The 20,109-nt window shown below is 57.6% G+C and overlaps 1 protein-coding gene across 1 annotated transcript; it reads right to left on the bottom strand.

Annotated features, from left to right (window-relative positions):
• Positions 1-4,492: 4,492 nt before the first annotated feature.
• Positions 4,493-18,251, bottom strand: LOC111138916 (ETS translocation variant 3). The gene is made up of 5 exons (XM_022490910.1): positions 18,213-18,251; positions 16,402-16,455; positions 15,543-15,780; positions 14,198-14,313; positions 4,493-9,131 (listed from the first exon to the last, which is right to left on the bottom strand). The coding sequence occupies exons 2-5, from the start codon at positions 16,445-16,447 to the stop codon at positions 8,002-8,004; spliced, it is 1,530 nt and encodes a 509-aa protein (XP_022346618.1). The 5' UTR covers positions 16,448-16,455; positions 18,213-18,251; the 3' UTR covers positions 4,493-8,001.
• Between the last annotated feature and the right edge of the window lie 1,858 nt (positions 18,252-20,109).

Raw genomic sequence — 20,109 nt, forward strand, 5'->3', positions numbered from 1 at the left:
AAGTGGGGAGTAAGTCAGTGAGCTCAAGTACCTCGGCTGTTTGCGGGGGCGGTGGGGCGGCCCCCAGAAGACCACTCCAGGGGAGAGCAAACACGAACTCCTCACCTGTGATATTCCCGAGACACAGCAACACCGCAGGTGCCGGACTCCCCTCCCCTCTCCTTCCTGTCAGTTGTCAAGAGGACACAAGTCCCACAAAGAAGACACATCTTGAAACACCAGATTGGGCTGGTTCCCCACCCCAGTGCCTGGTTCCATGGCTCTGAGGACGGGGCGGGGGCGTGGGGGGGGCGGTAAGGAATTCTTAACGGCGCGTGGGAACGAAGGGTCCTGCCCCCCCCTCCCCAAACCTCAGTGCAAGGCTGAACTGGCCTCCGGGAGGGAGGGGTCCTTCCCTGTCCTTCCTCCTCCCCACTTCTCTCCGGGGAGGTCCCTGAAGGACGTGGGCGAGAGGCCAGAGGCGGCCGCCCTGGTGGCCCTCAGCTCTCCGGGACCAAGGTTGTTGGAGACCAGGGTTTGGACTGAAGTCGGGCTGGGCCAGCAGCTGCCGGCTGAGGTGAGGAGCGGTGCCACGGGGCGGAGGCCTGCTGCTTCTTGGCCTTAGACCTTCCCTTCCCAGGCTCCGTCCGGTGCTCGAGCTGTAGGCCGCCCCGTTGTTGTCTGAGCACACCCCCAGATCCCGGAGCCCCAGGGATCAGAGACCCCGGGGGGCTGCTCATCGGCGCTGGTGATGGCTCTGATCTTTTACTGCGATCCTCCCCGGCCAGCAGGCAGCCCAGCCCCTGCAGCCGCTCTGGCCAGAGCTCAGGACCCCTCCTGGGGCCTGCAGCAGAGGCCACTTCCCCTCCCGGGCTCCAGACTGGACGGAGAGACACCAAGGCTGGGGTGCGCCCCCTGCTCCCAACTCTGCATTTCTGATTCTTGGAGGCGTCGTCACCCTGGCCTCAGAGACCCGAGGGCAATGCTGGGGGAAAGCATGGGATTCAGAGTCGGGAGGCCTGTTTGAGCCACCTGGACGGGTCACCCACTTGGGGCCTCACTTCTCTCCTCTGTAAATCAGGATCTGAGCATCTCCGTGCTCTTGAGAGGGGCCGAAGAGGGATGTGAGGGCACAGAGCCCAGCAGAGCACGGGAACGAAGTTGACAGAAACATCCAGTCACTTCGCTGAAAAAATAATTCTGAGGGGCTCCCGGCTGGCACAGTCGGGGAAGCGTGCGACTCTTGATCTCGGGGTTGTGAGTCTGAGCCCATGGTGGGTGTGGAGATTACTTAAAAGTAAAACTTTTAAAAAATGATTTTGAGGGGCCCCTGGGCAGCTCAGTCGGCGGAGCGTGCGACTCTTGATCGTGGCTCCGGCGGTGATCGCCGGCCGTGCTGGGCTCCTGCCCCTCTGCCCCTCCCCCTGCTTGTGCAAGCGCGTGCGGTCTCTCTCACAAATAAATAAATCTTTACAAAAATGATTTTGAGTACGAAGCGCTTTGTGTGCATATTTAATCCCCACAACAGTCCCATAAAGTAGGGAAGTCGAGGCACAGAGAGGTTGTTCCCCCGCCAGCACCATGGCGGGGGCGGGACCGCGGGAGCAAGGCCAGCCTGGCCTATCTCCCTCCCTCAGGGCGTCAGCACACCCAGTTGCGGGCAGGGCAGGGCACAGGAGCGTGACTAGGGAGGAGTGTGGGGTTGGGGGCTGTCTAGACAGGAGGTCTTCTTCCGGCTTTTCAGCGGCCTTCTCGCACACCCTTTATTTTTAAATTATTATTATTATTTTTAAAGATTTTATTTATTTATTTGATGGGTAGAGATCACAAGTAGGCAGAGCAGCAGGTAGAGAAAGAAGGGGAAGCAGGCTCCCTGCTGAGCAGAGAGCCCGATGTGGGACTCGATCCAGGACCTTGAGATCACGACCTGAGCCGAAGGCAGAGGCATAACCCACTGAGCCACCCAGGTGCCCCTTTATTTTTTAAAAAGATTTTTATTTAATTGAGAGAGAGGGAGAAAGGGAGAGAGAGGGAGCATGAGTGGGGTGGCGGGGTGCTGGCAGAGGGAGAAGCAGGCTCCCTGCTGAGCAGGGAGCCCATTACGGGACTGGATCCCGGGGCTCCCGGATCATGAAGGATCATGACCTGAGCCCGAGGCGGACGCCTCATGGACTAAACCACACAGGCGTCTGCATACATCCTTAAAACACTTTTTTTTTGCAGGTCTGGAGGCAGGCGAGTGAAGCTGGCACATGTGGGGCGATCCTGGCAAGAGGCAGCAAGGGAAAGACCCCGGGGGGTATCAGGGCACAGCCCGAGCGGGACGGGCGTTGGCTCACTTCTCCGGTCCCCATTCTGAGTGAGAACATCAACACTGGACGCACTGGGCTGGCGGGCAGGTTGGCAGGGAGGGAGGCTGAGCGTGCAGATGGAGTGTGGGAGGGTAGGCGCCGGCGCGCTGTCCCCGAGAGTGGACCCAGGCGCTGTGGTGGGGGCTCAGTGCCTTCAGCAGGTGGCACCTATCTGCGGCCTGGAAGCTCGCCACAAAGACACCGTGTAGCCTGCACTGCCGCTGCTCCCTCGCCCCTTTGCCTGTCCAGTTCCAAGCCTGCGTCCCCTACCCCAACAACCAAGCCCCCCCCCATGCGTCCAACAAACGTCTGTCCGGCGTCCGGAGGCTTCGGCGCTCGGCTTCCTGACCGTCCGGTGAGCGGCCAGTGCACAGAGCGCCGGTGGCGCGGAGGTCCGTGCACAGCAGCAGAGCCCTCAGGGGTCCGGGGAAGGAAGGGACGGTGTAACTGGCCAGGCAGGGGGTTTGGAGGGAGGGTGCTGTGGGCAGCGGGACAGACCAGGGGTCGGCAGGCCTGAAAGGCCCTCAGGCAGAGTGGTGGACCACGGTCATAGCAGTTACCAGCTGTGACTCAGCGTCCCCTCGGTAACATGGGGCTGCACCGTCCCTGCCTCGGCCGGCCATCATGAGGTGGAACCTGTGGACACCAGGCAGCCCGGTGCGGGGTCACTGCCCATGTCTAGCGCAGACTGTGCGACAGGGAGGTAACCCGGAGCCAAGGCGAAGGCCCCAGTCCCCACCCAGGTGCCTGAGGGCTGAGGCCCGCCCTCCCCTCCCCTCTTCTGCCGCTCCCCTCCCCTCTCCTGCCGCCACCACCTGCACACAATTCTGCGAGCTGAACGCTCAGCACAGGGTGGCAGAACCGGACGCTTGGGGCCTCGTCGCTAACCTGCACCGGGCTGTGTCCCTAACCCAGCTGCCTGCTTCTGCTTCCAGCGGTGGGAGGCGGTCCGGCAACAGGGTCTGCTTCCGAGCTCACTCCCAGCTCGCCTTGGGGGGTCCGGGGCTCCACCAGTCACTTCACTGGTTCCCGAGCCCCGATCTTGACAGGCGGGGTGGTTCCCCAGGGCCCCGATCGCCACGCTCCTCACCGGCTGGTAGAATGGTAAACTTCTGGAAAACACCGGGGACAGCCACTGCTAGCCAAGTGAAATGTGGCCTCCCCACGCATCTCCTAAGACCTCTCATGACCTGTCCTAGCTTGCCTCTCCAGCCTTGCCCCTCAGGGATCCGAGCCTACCCAAACTCATAGGCCCCTTCGAGAGGAGTCAAACTTAACACGCGGCTAGGATTCTACACACGTGGGGACCTTCGGGGTGAAATGAGGGGACTCAGCCTGGCACCATCCTTTGCAGGCGACGTGGGACGCTCAGCATCCTAGCAAGATCCCTGCTGTTCCCTCCAGATTCCCGTCCCCCACCGGCTTCCCTAGTACTGGCTTGTCACGTGCTCCACAAAACCCCCTTCACGGAGATGTAGTTCACACACTGCGGAATTCGCCCTTTCGGAGCAACCGTGACTCAGTGGTTTCTGTGACGTTCGAGTCGTGCGACGGCCGGCACGAGCTGCACTACACTGCCATCCCTCCAAAGACATGTGGGTCGACAGCCCCGCTCACCTTGGCCACCGCCAGCCTTGGCTCCGTCTCAGCAGACTTGCCTATTCTGGGCATTTCCTATCAACAGAACCAGACAAAGCGTGGCCTGCTGGGTCTGGTTTTGTCAAGCTTTTTTTTTTTTTTTTTTTTTTTTTTAAATTTTAATTCTAAACTAAGCTCTATGCCCAATGCAGGGCTTGAACTCCACCCTGAGGTCAAGAGCCGTGTGTCCCACCCACCCGGCCAGGTGGATGCCCCTGTGCCATGCACTCTTCATCCTCGGGACAATCTTGAGGTAGAAATTTCCCCTGCACACCGGTGTCCCTGGCTTCAGCTGTCCCTTTTCTGGCAGGGGCCGGTAACGCCAGGATAAGACAGTCCCCGGAAGCCATCAGACCTGCCTCCTCCCTGTGCGACAGGACGAAGTGGGTGGGGTGGGTGGGCACGGGCTCGGCAAGTTCTCGGACAGGACGGCCCTGGCGCAGCAGGTCAACACCACCAACGCCCTGCAGACGTTACTTAAAAGTATTTTTTTATTTAACTTTAATCTCTGAGGTAAAATACTTTTTTCTTTCAACTTCCATAACAAAATACAGAGCTATCAGATACCCCTGGAAAAAATATGTATATTATACATACATCTCTATAACATTACATCATATATATATATATAATATATATGCGAAAATCTGAAGACTGTATAGAAAGTGGGACGTCTAAAAGGCACTGCACGATGGAGTCGGTTACGTACACCTATGTACACGTACACACTTCCCTCCGCTGCCACGGGCAACTCGCGACGTCCCGGTCACACACGAAGGTCTCACTCACAAATCCGTGCCTCACCATTTTATGACTCAAACAACGCCCAGGCATTCAAAACAAATGAACTGATAACTCTCCCCACCCCCAAAGTGAAAAACAGAACAGTTCTTGAAAGACTGGATCGAAAAAATGTTTAAGCAAAATTAAAACGTTCCATTACTCTTTACAAAACAAGAAGTACAAACATAATCACGGAATAAATAAAAAACGAGGGACAAACAGCCAACCGACTACCCGCTTGGTGAGAAGTGGTGTACTCGACTGTGATTTAATGCTTCCGAACGCCTCGCGGCCCACGGAGGACCGGGGCGCAGCGCGTCCCCGCGCGAGCTGGCGAGCCGGCTTAATGCAGTGCAGCCTGAAGACTGGGGTGAAGGGACCTGGGGAGTCGCTTACGGGACACCCCAGCCGTCCCTAAAAAAAAAAAGGAGCTCAGCAGTGGATGTTCTCAAGAGATCCGTTTTCTCCTACGGTAAAAGCAAACTGTTTCCGTGAACAAGTTCTTAATGAAATTTCAAGATTTATATCTGCAAAGTTTTACACGTTTGGCACAGCGAAACTCGGAAACACTTGGGGGAGAAAATGGTCTGGTCTCAGCCCCCCTTTCCCTTCTGCTGCCGGACAGTGATGAAACGCACGCGAGGAAGGCCTGGCTTTGCGCCCGACTGGCGACAGGTGCTGTCAGGAGCGGGTCCGGCAGGTGAGAAAGTACCCGCGACCCCTTTACCCCAGGAAGTGCCGATGACTTCCACATCCCCGGTCCCCTTCCCGAGCAAGCCCACGTCTGGCGGCGGGAGGACCCCCAGCCCCGGCCCCGGCCCCGGCGTGCGGTGCACATCAACCAGTGACTCGCTGCGGAAGGCCAGTCAGAGGAAACAGTAAAACACCAACCAATTCCTTAAAGCCGGAAAACATTTTTCATGGAGTTGAACATTTTTCGAGTGTGGTTTTTCAAGTTAAAAGCAGGGACTTTCTGTTCCAACACAAGCAGCATCTAGCAGTTAGTTCCGGCACTTGGGTTCCAGGGGTTCCAGGCCCGCCTGCGGATTTCTCTCCCTCTTATTTTAAAGGCCTCGAGTTTCTATTCCTGAGTTCGTACCGACACGTGCCGGCCCTGTGCTCTCGCGGACAGAGCGGGGAGCCAGCCAGCCTCCTGGTTAGACGGGGCAACGCCCAGCAGAGAGCCGTCCCGCACCCGCCCGGGCTTGCTTTCCCATCCGAGGTAAGAGGTGCAGAGAGAGAAATGGGCAAAAACGTAACCAACCAAAAGGAGCCTGAACAGGGAGCCCTCTGCAGCCCGACCAAAGCCCGAGTTGGTGCGAGACCGCGCTCCCGGTCCCTTCCCCCGGGAGAGACAAGTCACTATTTGGAATCGGACTGAACAAGGACGACGCTGGCCAGACAACAGCACGACGGACTCGCGTCGTCCCGAGCCACCTGTCAACCCACTCCCTGGCTGACCGCTTCCCGCCCCGCACGCGTGGGCTCCTTTCAGAAAGTCCCCAACCCCGTTCACAGACAACCCCGAACGCTGCTCAGGGTACAGGGTCTACTTAGGCTAAGGCGGAGCTGCGGTCTCTCCAGTCCTTAGACGGCGGCCCCGGGCCTGCTTCTAGCCTCCGTGGGCCACACAGCCCTCCCCTCTCCCCTCTCCTTGACTCCAGGCAGACGTGAGTGGCCGTGGCACCACCTCCACGTGCACGTGACTGCACGTGCGGACGGGTCATGCACCATCAGCGCGGTCACGTGCGCGCACAGGCGAGCGGCCATGGCTTCTCTGCCCCCGGGCCGCCCCTTCTGCTTCAGGCAAGAGCGCCACCTTCCTGGTCCTTCGAGCGGACGGGAGGGGCGTTCCCACGGAGAAACCGCTCCTGCCTGTGCACTGGTCTGCCGTGCCATCGAGTGGATCGTGAGGATGAGAACAATCTAGGGAAGTGGGCGTGGCGGGGACGGCACCACCGCGGGACAGACGCGGCTCCTTCACTCCCACCAGGCTCTGGCGTCTGGCTACCTTCCGTGTCTCTCTGTCCACTCCGCCTTCAGCCTCGACAAACATCCCCTTGCACCCCAGCTACCTTCTGCGCTTCGGGGTTCCCTCGGCCCCGAGCTCCCGCCATCCCGCCCTTCTGCTCCCCGGCCCCCTGAAGTCAAGGGGGACCACCGAACCCCAAGTCCACAGGTCACCACGTCTCAACATCCCTGGTTGTCTTAAGAGTTGTCCGTCCCCTTTACAGGTTTACGCTGACACACCCGCAGCACGTGACGAAAGTGTGTTCACTGTTAAGGCTTCACTTAGGACCCGGTCAGAGACCCAGACGCAGCGCAGACATCTCCAGGGTCAGGCCGCTCGGTGGACGCACTCAGTCGCTGCGGTCTGGCTCCCCGAACCCACAATGGAAAAGGAAAAACGAAGACCATTTTTGTGTTTTGTTTTTAAAGGCATCGGGTTACTTCCTCACGCCCTCTTCTTTCTTCCCTGAACGAGAGCTTACGAGTCCTCATGGCTTCTTAGCAGGTGAAGGAGGGGCGCGTGCCAGGGGCCCACAGCCCAGCGGCCCGCCCCCCACGCCGCCGCCACGGCCCTCCCAGCCCCCGGGGCCGGCGCCGCGGCTCCTGCTTCCTGCAGCTGGTTTTCTGAGAAGGAAAGGGAAAAAACGCCAAACAACAACAAAGGAAGAAAGAAAAAAAGAGCAACATCGGAACATCCCCCTGTCCCAGCAAGACTGAGATTACCTTACTCCTCCCCCCAAAGGAACTACACGGAAGCATTTCAGGCGACACACTTGGTGTAATGGTCTCTCGCTGCTCAGCCTGCCCGCCGCGCCCTACTCCCTTCTCCCTCTCTCTCCGAGCAAAAGAAATTCATTAATGGCTTTTCAGAGATACATACAATAGAAAAGAAAGACGTCTGGAACCTGAACTGCAACGGGACCAAGGGCACCTCGGCCCCCTGGGAGTCCGACAGAAAGTGTAAGAAGCTTCCTCCCTGGGAAGCAAAGGTGCTTCCTCCTTTCAGTTCACCAGCCTTCCCGGGTGCTGCTCACCAGGAAAGAGGGTGCTCACGTCCCCCCTAATTTACAACAGAAGACACCCATCCCATGCCCCAGACATGAAAATACAAGTCTATGCCCCTACAAGGATCAAACCAGTCTAATTCCCTCCCTCCCTCCCCCCAGCCCTGACCTCTCGCTACATGAATCCACGTGTGCGTCTGCTGACGGGAGAAACCGCTCCCGAGCCGCTTCCAGTCCTAGGCGTCGGCGGCGGCTGTGGCCAGGCCCCGGGGCCCCGGCCCGCTCCAGAGGACCCTGCCGCTCTTGCTCGGCTCTCGGGCTCCGGGGGCGCCGTTCCAGCGCCGCTTCAGCCGGAGCTTGGGGGGCATGAGGGCGTCTTCCTTCTTCTCAGGCGCGCCGGGCTCTCTGCCAGGCCTGTCCTCGCTGTCGTCAGTCACCTCTAGGGCTTCTGCACTCGGGCTGCTCGCGGGGCCGGGCGGCCAGACTGGCGCGGCCGGGCGGGCAAAGACGGTGCCCTTCTCCTCCTCTGTGGTCCTGCTCGGCACAGCGCCCTCCTCGCGGAAGCGCTCCTCCTCTCGCCCCGACGGCCGGAGACTCTCGGGATCCTTGTCGGAGGCCGGCTCCACCTTAATTCTTGGGGGGACAGGAGCCGTGGCGGGCGCGGTGCCGGGGCCGGACGGCTCACTGCTCTCCGCCCTCTCCCGGTTCTTCCGCCCGGCGGGAGGCGGCTGCAGCTTGATGGAGAACTGGGCTGACTCCTCGGGATGCGTCTGGCACTGCAGCGGCGGGACCATGAGTCCTGGGTAGCGGGGAAAGGTCCGGGGACTCAGATGGTAGTTGAACACAGAGCAGGCCTGAGAGTGCAGGTAGCGCTTCATCTCTTCGGGGTTGAAGGAGAAGCAGCTGCTGCTGGTGAAGGGGCTGAGGCCGGGCGACGGGCTGTAGGAGAAGATGGTGGGAGTCAGGGAGAGGGCCGGTGAGATGGGGACGTTCAGAACACCTCCGCGGCCCGGGAGTGGAGAGACCGCGAAGGGACTGTGCGGGTCAGGGTACACCCCAGGCCTGCTGAACAGAGGAAGCATGATGTCAGGCTTGCGTTTCTGATGGCCGAGCCCTCCTGCGATGGCGCTCCGGGAGGATAGGAGATCCACGCCCCGGCGCCAGTCGGCGGCTGAGCTGTCCTCCAGCTCCGGAAGCTCCCCCTTTCTATCTGCGCCATTGCTCGACTCCTGGCCAGAAGCAGCGAGGGAGCTCGCGGAGAACCGGCCCGGCTGCACGTCACTCGGTGGAGAATGGGGGTCCAGAGGTGGGAAATGGAACCGGGAAGAGGCGGTTGGCACTGGTGGCGCACTCTGGGGAACCACACCTGTGATGGTGGAGAAGACAAAGGCCGCTTTAGAGGACTGGTCGCGCACTGTCAGCGCGGTCACTCATGCTACGTGAGCCCCAGATGTTTCCATCTTGTTGCGACAGGAAGCCAACACTCCAGCCGCGCCGACTCCCTCTGCTCCCCGTCTTCCCGGGAGCACAGCTCAGCTTCCGCGACTTGAGCCGGCTGCCATCCCTCCCTAGCCCTTGCCAACCCTGTCTTCACCCTTTACTGCCTGAGACAAACATTTATTGTTCATCGGGACTCGAGAACATCGATTCCACGAAGGTGGGGACCTCCTACTGTTCACAACGAGACGTAAAGCGGCTCATGGTTAACACCTAATTGGGGCTCGGCGCGCCTCAGCTGAAGCAGCGGCCGGGCGGGCACGGGAGCCTTCCCTCCTCCAGCTCTAAGCACTGCGCGCAGGTCCCTGCGGCAGTTCTCAGCTCGCTGAACAGTCTCCTTTTATTTTCATAGTTTTGGTTTTATCTATCAAGCAAGAAGCAAACCAAACACACACACTGGAAACGATGCGCGCGGAAAGCGATGCATCAGAAGCCCAAAGACTCTGGACCTCACACAGATGGATCGGGCAAGACCAGATTTAAGAACAAAAGCAGATTAAGAAAGGAAAGGCCGTATGTTCGTTAGGATGAGTTCTCATGGAAGACTTCTTACCATTTCCGATATAAAATCACCACAGGGATTCAAGTACTTCTCCACCTCTCTGAATGTGTTTTTCTCTAACGCATTCTACGCAGCGACCTCCACTCCTATTGTGCTTGTGCTGCCGCTCAGGCCCCCAGCAGGCTGGGGGACGTACAGGACCACCCCCCACCCCCGGGCCCTCTCCCGGGTCAGCCTGCTAAAACTGGAACTCGCCTCAAAGCAGAAACCGACACCACGCTAAACACGTCAGATTCAGAGGCCCACAGGTTCTCCACTCCCCCAAAAGGTCCTTCTCTGAACAAGGCCTGAGAAAGGTGTGTGCCACCAGAGGCCTCAGAGCCCCTTCCGTAAGTGATGTCACGAGGACTTTTTACACTCTGGGGCAGAGATAAGGGAGAAGGAAAAATAAGGAAACCCCAGCGAGGGTACCGTGACCCAGAAGAAGAAACAAAACAGAGCGTGAAGCCTGGTGTGACTGGGAAGTGCCCCCATCAGCTGCCTCCCTCCGTTTCTGAGTAACGGGCCATCCTCGGCCGGGACCCTGGGTTTGGCTGTCGGGGACATCGTGGCTTCCAAGGCACATGCGACTGAGTGACACTGCCCGAGCGGCACTTCCCAAACTGAAGTTCCACAGAAACTGCTCTTTGTCCCCTAAAGCCAATGACCCGATCCTTCAATCAGGAAATGCTGGTGCCTGACCCTGCATGTAATATGACTGGAATCAAGAAGGTCCCAGGCCCAAAGTCTCTCTCCTCCGGCCTACTACCGCAGCTAAAATTCTAGCTACTGTTTGATTCATTTGGGTCTGGATGTATGTCAAGAGCTCATCTACTGAAAAGCAAAAAACCACTTTCCGTGTGTGCTGAAGGACTACAGGAGTACAACGCGGTTGGGGCGAGAGGCCAGAGAGAAGGACCTGTCTCCCGAACGATTTACTTTTGTTTCTTTTTAAACCGGAGGGTCCTCCCTTCTTTACGCAGGGTAAGGTACGCTGTACGTGTGCAAGAAGAGCAGAGAACACACGGCACGTTCCACACGAACTTAGGGAAGGTGTGACCGAGGAGCGATGCTGGCGGGGGCGCCCGGGACCCTCGCCTCGGACCCAGTGCAGCCGCCCCACTGTCACATGGGGTATGCGGAGACAACAGATCCAAGGCTTTGTTTGACAAGTAAGCTTCCTGCGCCCACAGCTCTGAGTAACTGCTCTGGAGGCAGACGACCTTCAAGGAGCCACTGGGAGCCGGGAGCGGCCGAGCAGAAGCACCGGGGGAGAATCGCAGCTCCTGCACCTCGTTTCGTGGCACGTGACCACATGGCTTTTGACCCCCTTTGGCAAAATGGAAGTAACAAGACCCTTGCCTAGGTTCAGACCCTGCTCTACCGTTTCTTAGCTGTGGGACTCTGGAGCGCTTGCTTACTTTTTTGTGCCTCCGTTTCCTTATCTGTAAGAGGGACAGCGACAGGACGAATCCTCACGTTATGAAAACTTAAAGGGAACAGTATGGCACACGGCAAAGTGCATGTCAGGTATTTGTTAAGACAAGTAATTTTTTATTACACAATAATTACACTTTAAAAACAAACACTGTAAAAGGCACATACTTTTGGAATATGCACCATATAGGAGACAAGAATCGTAGCGTCGTGTTCAATTTCCCAGGTGTATTAACGTTACTGGGGTCATGGAGGAGAATGTCCTGTACCTAGGGGATACGCGAAGTACCCAGGGGACAAATGTCACCATGTCTGTAACTTAACCTCAAAATAACTTAAAAAGTACGTGTAAGAGGAAAAACGTATGTGGCAACAGTGTCGATCATTAGTGAATCTAGAGAGGACACACGGGTGCTCACAGTTCTGTTTTTCCCCATTTTTCTATGGGTTTAAAGTCTTCCAAAAGAAAGAAATACCCCACCAGGGTGGGGGTAGGGAGGCACAGAGTGAGGGCTCCTGAACCCGTTCTGCCCTGCCAGCTGGGGTCTGTTCCTCGTTTCCTCTGGATGTTCCCACAGCTTCTTATGAAGGACAATAAACGTTCAAAAGAACAGAATAATTATTTTATAGCTTTCAGGAGTAACGACGACATACTGTATGCAGAAGTACTCCCGCACCATCCAAATATCAAGCATTCTGCCCTGCACTGTAAGAGGTGAGGTCGTCGATGTGGGGAGGGAGGGAGAGCGCTCACTTTGCTTCTTACTCCAGACCTCTGGGTCATCTGGGCAGGTACCACCGCCCCCCAGACCGGACCTCGCTGACCTTGGAGTCCACACAGCTCGGCGCCTAGAGAGCTCGCTACACTGTACACGGCTGCTCTGAAGTGCGCTCGAGCTCACCTATCTCATCTCTCCTGCTAGTTCTCAAGTTCCTCGAGAGAAAGACCTCCTCCATCATCTTCTCTTTTTGTTTTTAGGATGAAGTCCCAGTCCGGGCGAGAACGCAGGACCGTTCAGCCCACGCTGGATTTCTCGCTCTGTCTCTCAGGAACGGTTTCCCAAGAAGCCGCTCAGCAGGTAACTGTACTCCACCTACCCGTGTTCGTCTTGGACTTCGCTGTTCTCCGTAATTTTCTCATTTGTAAAATGTGAGTATTGAGATACACGCTTACAGCAGGCCAGGAGAGTTAAAGGTGGTCGCTCACAGAAACACCAAGCAAAAGTACATCCGTGAAACAAACGCTCAGTAAACGTCACCTTTCCTGTCACCGTAAAAGTTGAATCTGGAACATTTGGCCCCTCTGGGTAAATTTCTTTATGAGCCAATGACTCCCGCTCTCCGGCGTTATCTATACCCAGGACCCAGGACGTAACCAACCAAGTACGTACCTAAATGAAACGCACACGGCTCTCCCTTGCCTATGACTTCATTCCACTAGGGTCTCGAGCTTTGTTAAGGATCAATGCTGGTCCCACTGCTTTCAGGGAGATGAGGCTGTGGTAGGCCATTGCCGTTAGGCTAGAAGACCAGAGTCTTCCCAGAGTGAGGATCCAGATTTTCTCATCCTGGAAGGGCACATTACTCCCAAGGGCTGGTGGGTGTGCCCTGTTCCAGGCTGCCCAAGAGCCGGACTTCCGGATTTTCAATAGACAAAAATGGGTCAAAGACATAATAACAAAACCAACGAAGCCCTTTCTGGTGGGGAGTAGGGGTGAATGGTATGGAACACCAGCACGTTCTCAGAACTGCTGGTATATCCACGTAGAGTCCCAATTCCTCTAGGTACTACATAGGAAAGGGGCAAGAGTGAAAACTAGAGGAAACAGGATTCCAGTGGCTACAATAGGTCTGATTTCCTAACACCTCTTTCTCAGGCACCAGGAAAGAAAACAGGTTGTAATTAGAGAGATGCATTCCAATACCACTTTTTTTTTTTTTAACACATGCCCCAGGGACAGGAGGGCGTGGCTACAGGAGAGATGAGATGGAACTGTACCGATAGCAGCATCAAGCCCGAACTGCCCTAACTTGTTGTGTGTAGTTAGTGACCTATCTGCAGTGGATCTCAGCAGTACAGTCTCAGCCACACCCTGCTCCGATTTTTCAAGTTTCTTCCGACTCTTCTCTGAGAAGTCAGGCTACTGCAGCACAATCAGCTTTCTTGGCTTCAACACACATGGCCACGGAGTACTGACGGACGGGTCAGAAACTTAGTTAAACACCATCTACTTTCCTAGGGAGGGAGAGGTCTTGACTCTGAAATGAAACCAACCAAGCCCCTTCGGAGAGACTGGACAGAGGCTGCCCTGAAGCCCCGCGAGGAGCTGTGAGGGAGAGCTACGTGAGGAGCTGCGATGGAGAGCTACGCGCGTGCAGCCCAGACGGGAAGCCTTGCTGCACTTGAGAGCAAAGAAGGTCAAGTAACCCCGGATCTTACTCTCTGAGGTGCTGGTGCAGATCAAAGACACTGCTTCTCACTGCAAACACAGACCTCCCCTTCTGTGATTAAGGATGCTGTGGTTTTGATGATATTCACTTGATAAGGGAGAGCTTGGTAGTTTCATAGAAAATCGGAAGTGCTTGTAGAAACCGGTTCTCGTCTACGAAAGAGCCGCGGGGCAGGGCGTTAACACTGAGTTCTAGACTGAAGGACTGAGCATGAACCTATGGAACGTATATCCTAAAGACAACAGAGGAGTATCTGGGAGACACAGATAATATGCACGAAAGAGAACCAATAAACATCTCAACAAATCTCTCTCGATCCAGCAGAGCCTGTCACTCCCCGCACAGGACAAACAGAGAAACCAGGGCAAGACTGTGGGGAAGACCGTGGGGCCCATCCACACGACTCCAGTCTTTCTAAAAATCCTTTAACATGCCAGGTCTTAGACCTGGGCTTTTAAACTTTTTTATCAACTCGGAATATCAAACGGAAAGAGTTTGCTTCTTACCACTCGACCGAATGTTGATGAATGGGTAGTTGGGCATCACCAGCTTGTTGAAGTTAAATTTATACGTAAACCTTTTCCCTTTTGTTTTGTGAAGGATCCTCTTGTTGTAATAGTATCTGCAAACACAGGAAGAGGCGTCACTCGATCTTCCACCTACTGACAATTTCTGGCACACACAGGTAACCACTGATCAACAGTTCCAGCTCTAGGCGTGACATGGAAACATCACTATCGTTCTCACGCAGCCTGGCCTTCGGGTCAGGGCTGGGAGACTTACTCGATTTTCAAAGGAAGCTCTAAGTCCTCGGGTGGAGCTTTACCAAGGCAACCTCACTTTAAGATCCTGAACAGCTATCCCAGTCCCAACCACCTTTCCCTCTGTCACACTACAGTTTCAGTTCCACGGTCCATTTCCTTCCTGTTCCCCTGTATGGCACTGCCCAGCCCAGGTGGGGGCAGACAAGTCTCTTGGGAGACCTGAACTGGCCAGTGTGGAGGCTGAGCACGAAGTGCAGATGAAGAAGCCCATGACCGTTTTGCGGCAGCAGGTCCGACAACCACGCACCCCGACGGGGAGGACAGCAGGCAGCCTGGCCGGCTTCACTTTCACAAAGATGCGAGAGAGGCCCCAGCACAGCGGCTGCCCAGCTCCGACATTCAAGGTCACTAAGAAGGAAGAGAGGCAGGGGACTGGGGCAGCCCCGCAGCCTCCGGCCAGGCATCTCCTCGGTAGCACCGCTTACGCACGGCCTTCTGGCCCCTTGAGGGCGAAGAGGTTATGCAATGTAAAAACTGGCAAGGGGAAAATTAAGAACCTGAGAGAAGCTCAAGTGGCCAAACTTTAGACGTGTCAGAGCAACCTGCGGACGGACAACCCCGCTCACAGGCGTGGGTCCCGAACCGCAAGGTCGGGGCCGTTCGGGGAGCCCTCTCCTGTGCGCTCTGCTTGCTTTGCTTTCCCACTTTCTTCCAGGAGAGCCGGAAGAGAAATTCTAACACACTTCCCACAGGGAAGCCTCAACTAATCTTCTGGATTACAAATGCGCTCCAATCCGCGTTTCACCACACACGCTCGCCCACTACAGAGCAGAATCGGTTGTCTGTCAGGACCCAGTGCCAACCGCGCTGGAATTCCCTCCTACAGAGAACCAAAGATATGCCTCCTCTCCTCCGGGGCCTGTGCCACTGGGATTCAGCAGCTCCTCGACTCCCACTTCAAAGCCACACGTGATTCACGGAGATGGTGCGTCTCTTACTGCCTGGTGCCCTTTTCATCCAACATCCACCCAGCTATAGTCTCCCTCCCATCTGTTAACAGCACTGCTCTGGGAATCCTGTCCCTCACCGGAGGGCCCGGCTCAGCTTGTCGTAGTTCATCTGGGGCTTGCACTTCCTGCGGCCCCAGAGGCGGGCCACCTCGTCGGGGTCCTTGATGACGAACTCCCCGTACTCTCCCTGCTGCCAGGCGATGACATGGCGGAACTCCTCCTTCTGCAGCAGCTCCAGGATGAAGTGCCACAGCTGGATCTGCCGGGAGCCCGGGGACGACTCGGTCTTGTAGGCCCAGTCGGGAAACTGATACCCTTTAATGTGAAAAGGGCAAGGTGCGGGGAGTCAGGAGTTAGGTTCAGACGCATCCGTATCCCCGGCCTCATATTCCGATGCTCCGAATCTGGAGAGTGCTGTGCAGACGTGCCACAGACACCCCTTCGGTCAGCCGCGGCTGACCACCACAGGGGAGAAAAGCAGGGACACGTCACCCTTCCTGTGGCGACCCTCCGCGCTGCTGGCACGGGACCCCAGCACCCAGGTGCGCCAGCCTCTTGCTCTTTCCTGCGTTCCTAAATCTCACACCTACTTTCCCGAGGGCAGGGGCAGGAACGTTCCAAAAGAAACAAACAGGAAAGACGCACTAACGCACTAACGTTTTAGGGAAACAGAGCTGAAAACCCCTTGTCCCTTGTCCCTGAGGGTGGAACCGTGTCTGTCACAGGGAGGAGGCGCTAAGGCCTGGGATGAAGGTGTGGTGGCCAGACACGCTGACATACGTCCTAAGACACCAGCCTACAGCTGGGCGGGCAGCATCCGCCAGGGCAAGAGGCTGTCTGGTCCGGGTCGGACACTAGTGAACAGAGCCCGAGCACAGAGAAAAGGAAGCCCCGAGGGACATTCCAGGAACTCAGAGATGATTCGCTGGTGCTCACCTCCACCTCCTCCGGGCTTCTCCGCGACGCTACAGCCGGCTTTCATCTTGCCTCCTGCTGAGAGACACGCACCAGTTACTCTAGGTACTATTTGTTTATCCTCCTCCCAAGGTCTCCGGCAGAGCCTTTCCCCAAACTTCCTTTCCGTGTCTCCCCTTCCTTATGTAATCCTCTTCCTTTCAAATATGCCACCTCCAGACTGCTGACCCCAAGCCCCCGAATGATGGTCCTCCGGTCACCAGCGGCAGAGGCCGTCATTATCTCTCACCTGACTTCAAACCACAAAGCGCAAACGCTGTCCTCAGGCTTCGCTTGCCTCCTCCTGACCAGCCGTTCAGATGCGGGGAAGGCAGGCGCAGTGAGCGGGTCCCAAAGGCGGCCACTCAAGCCGGCAGTTTTCCTTCTATTACTAGACAGACCCCGATGCCAAGACACACGGGCCTGAGTCCACCCAGATGTACCAGTTTTAAAAGAGTAGAAAAACCCAAGTCCGTCTGACCGCAACTCCAGAAAGCATCTGATTTTGATTCACTTTGCCGAATTACGGGGGAAGGAAAACTCCTCCCAGACACGAACCCCCTCCTCCTCGAGAAACACCGCGGGACACAGGAAGTAAACACACACACGCAGTTACTCTCATCACTCTGAAGTATTTTTACACTTTCTCCCCTGACGGGAAGAAGGCAGGCGAGCACTTCTGAGAACCTCCGTTCAAAAGGCGCAGGGAGTCCTGCTGCGGTCTGAACGCGCCGTCCGGACTCAGTTCCTCCCTAAACCCCGTGCGCAGCAGCAGGCAGCCATGGATCCCGCCACCCTTCAACAAAACCGAGGGAAGGGTGAAGCTGCCTGAGGGAGAGGCGGGCGGAGAGGGCCGCTCCCGGCTCTGCGTCCCCCAGGGCGGATGACAGGCCCTGCACCCACATTAGCAAGAGCGCTCCGGGGCGGAATGCAGGAGCCTCGGTGGCCTCGGGGTGGGGTGGCGGCAAATTCCTAATCTCGGAAATTTCATCTAACCTCGGATTCCTCCGGATCCTTGGAGCTTCCCCGCCCCCACGAAGATAACCCGCGAGTCTGTGAAACGATGAGGACGACACAAACACCCCCGAGCAAGGAGAAAACAGACGCAAACACACGCGCAGTCACACACACAAGACACAATCACCCGGCGCCGAGGCAGCAGCTTCCTCCGCCGCTGCCCCCATCTCCGCGACAACCGGGCAGGGAAACGCCGCTCCCTCCCCCAGGAGGCCGCCCGGACTCCGGGTCCCGGACGGCTCGGTCGGAAAGCCGGGCCTCCGTCCTGCCGCAGGAGCGCCCTCCAAGCGCACGACTCGGGGGTCCGACCCCGCCGCGGCAAGGACTCGACCAGGAAGCCTCCTCCCGCACGCCGGCTCCCCGGTCGCCCCTCGCAGGAGCCCGCAGGCGCCTGTCCACGCCGCCCACAGATTCACCGCGAGGTCGCTCGTCTCGAGTCTGCAACCCCCCGGGCCCTCGTCCTTCCCCAGCTCGCGGCCGCTCCCGGGAGGACAAGGCTGGCCGAGGCCGGCGCTGCGGCTGCCCCGCGGCGGCGAGCTGCCCGGAGTCCCGGTCCCCGGAGCCTCCCTCCGTCCTGCCTCCGGCCGGGCCGGCCTCGCCCCGGGGCCCCGCGAAGCCACCGCACGAACGCGCCCCGGGTCCCGGCCGCCCCTCACACACAGGGGGCCTGCTCGCCCCCGCGCCGCCGGCGGCCCGGCCAGGCCGGTAGGCGGCCCGGCCCCGGGGACGCAGCCCGCGAGGCCCAGGGTCGGCCCGGCGACGAGGCCGGGACTCACCTCTGCCCGGCGCGGCCCGTCTTCGCTCCGGTCTCCTCCGCTGCGTCTCCAGCTCCTCCTCATCCACCCTAGCAGGAAGTGACCTCCGCGGCCGCTGTCGTCACTTCCGCCCACGACCAGGGGCGGGGCCGGGCTGGGGCGGGGCCCAGTCCTCGTCTCTCTCCTCGCCGCAGACGCCGACTTCCGCCGCCCCGCCCCTGCGCTCCTCCCGTCGGACGCCGCGCTGCGTCACGCCGCGGGGGCACGTCACGCACGCTCGCGGGGGGCGGTGCGGCCCCGACGGACGGACGACGGGACCTAGGGACGCGCGGCCGGGTGGGGGCGGGGGGAGCGTGGCCCGGGGCCGTCCTGCCGCCCACCCCGCGGGGTTCGGAGCGCTGTGCCCGCCGAGTCCCCGTGCGCCGGGTTCCGGGCCGGGTGTCCGGAGCAAGCGCTGGCTCGCCTTTCCCCGAGTGGCTGGGAAACGTCTCCCTTTCCTTTCCTTGTGCCCCGTTACCGCGCGAGCGGTCGCGAGTGTCTAGTGCAGAGCGGTCTGGGCCTGGCCCGAGGCTCGTTCGTGGGGAGGGCCGCCGGCAGCTGCCCAGCCTTCGTCCCCGGCTCGGGGCCCACCAGGGGCGGGAAGGGGAGGAGGGGTCGGCAGGGTCAGCAGAGGGGCGCGAGCGCCGAGAGGGGCAGACGCGGAGAACGGGACGGAACCCGGCAGGACCGGCGGGTGGGGACGAAGAGCAAACTCTCCTACACCTTTTCCTCCAGAGGGCCGCAGAGCGGGGGGACATCACCATCCGTCCCCTCCGTCTGGGCTTGGCTGTGCCCCAAGCCCTTCCGTAGCTGGTGACGGGTTAACTAGGAGGTGGGTCCCCTCTGGACCTCAAGTTGTCCTTTTTTTTTGGTTTGTTTAAAAAAGAAAGGATAATAGCTTCAGGTGGGCGGGATGTAGGTCTTCTCTAGTTAGAAAAGGATACGACCCAGGTGACCAAAAGGAGTAAAATTCTAGTGGCCTAGCGAGGATTGCTAATAGGGCGACTATACCATGACCTCTTTGTAGGAACTGTCATATGTACTTTGTGTTTTCTTCAAGTGCCTAGAAATATTCTACCTAAATACCAGATGTTTGGTGGAAATTTCTCATTAAAATACTGGGGTTTAGCTGAACGATGTAAATTGTAGTTGGATTCTAGTGCCTTCAGGTACTAGCTGTGTGATCCCCGTTAAGTTACCTAACCTCTCTGTGTCAGTTCCTATAGTACCTGCTCATGTGGTTGTATTAAATGTGTTAAATCATGCAGAGTGGTTAAAAGAGAAGAGCCGGTTGTAAACAGGGCAGATGAGCAAATATTACCAAAAGTAATCCTGAGACTCATCATCACAGAAGCCCTTAATCTTACTGGTTGAGTCAACTCAGAAACCACAGTGATGAGGAACAGCTTCCTCTGAAAGTCTGAAATCGCTAAGCCTTGGCTCGGGGTTCCAATTGTCGTGGTTACAGCCAGCCCTTCGCCTCCAAGGACCCTGTGTTGTACAGAGGGCCAGTAGCCAGAGCCAGGCAGTCTCGGCAAATCCTTAACCCTGGTCTCCTAGTGGTTCTCTGCTGCTGCTTCTCTGGCTAATTAGGGTCACAAAGGATGACTTGAGTAAGTAAACACAGTTAACAGAGACAAACAGGTTTCTCTGCCTGGCTGGAGTCTGCATGGATGTATCCAAGTAATGTTTATGTCCCAGTAGAGCTCAATGCAGCTTTTTAACATTAAAATCTAATCCCTGGCCTCAGACTCAAGAGGCAGATTTGGGTTTGACTGTGCAAACTGGGAATTCCCTAAAAATTCCTGGGTCCAGGGGCGCCTGGGTGGCTCAGTGGGTTAAAGCCTCTGCCTTCGGCTCAGGTCATGATCCCAGGATC

The sequence above is a fragment of the Enhydra lutris genome, unplaced genomic scaffold (assembly GCF_002288905.1).
Source record: "Enhydra lutris kenyoni isolate GAN:26980312 unplaced genomic scaffold, ASM228890v2 scaffoldscaffold94, whole genome shotgun sequence".
NCBI lineage: Eukaryota > Metazoa > Chordata > Mammalia > Carnivora > Mustelidae > Enhydra > Enhydra lutris.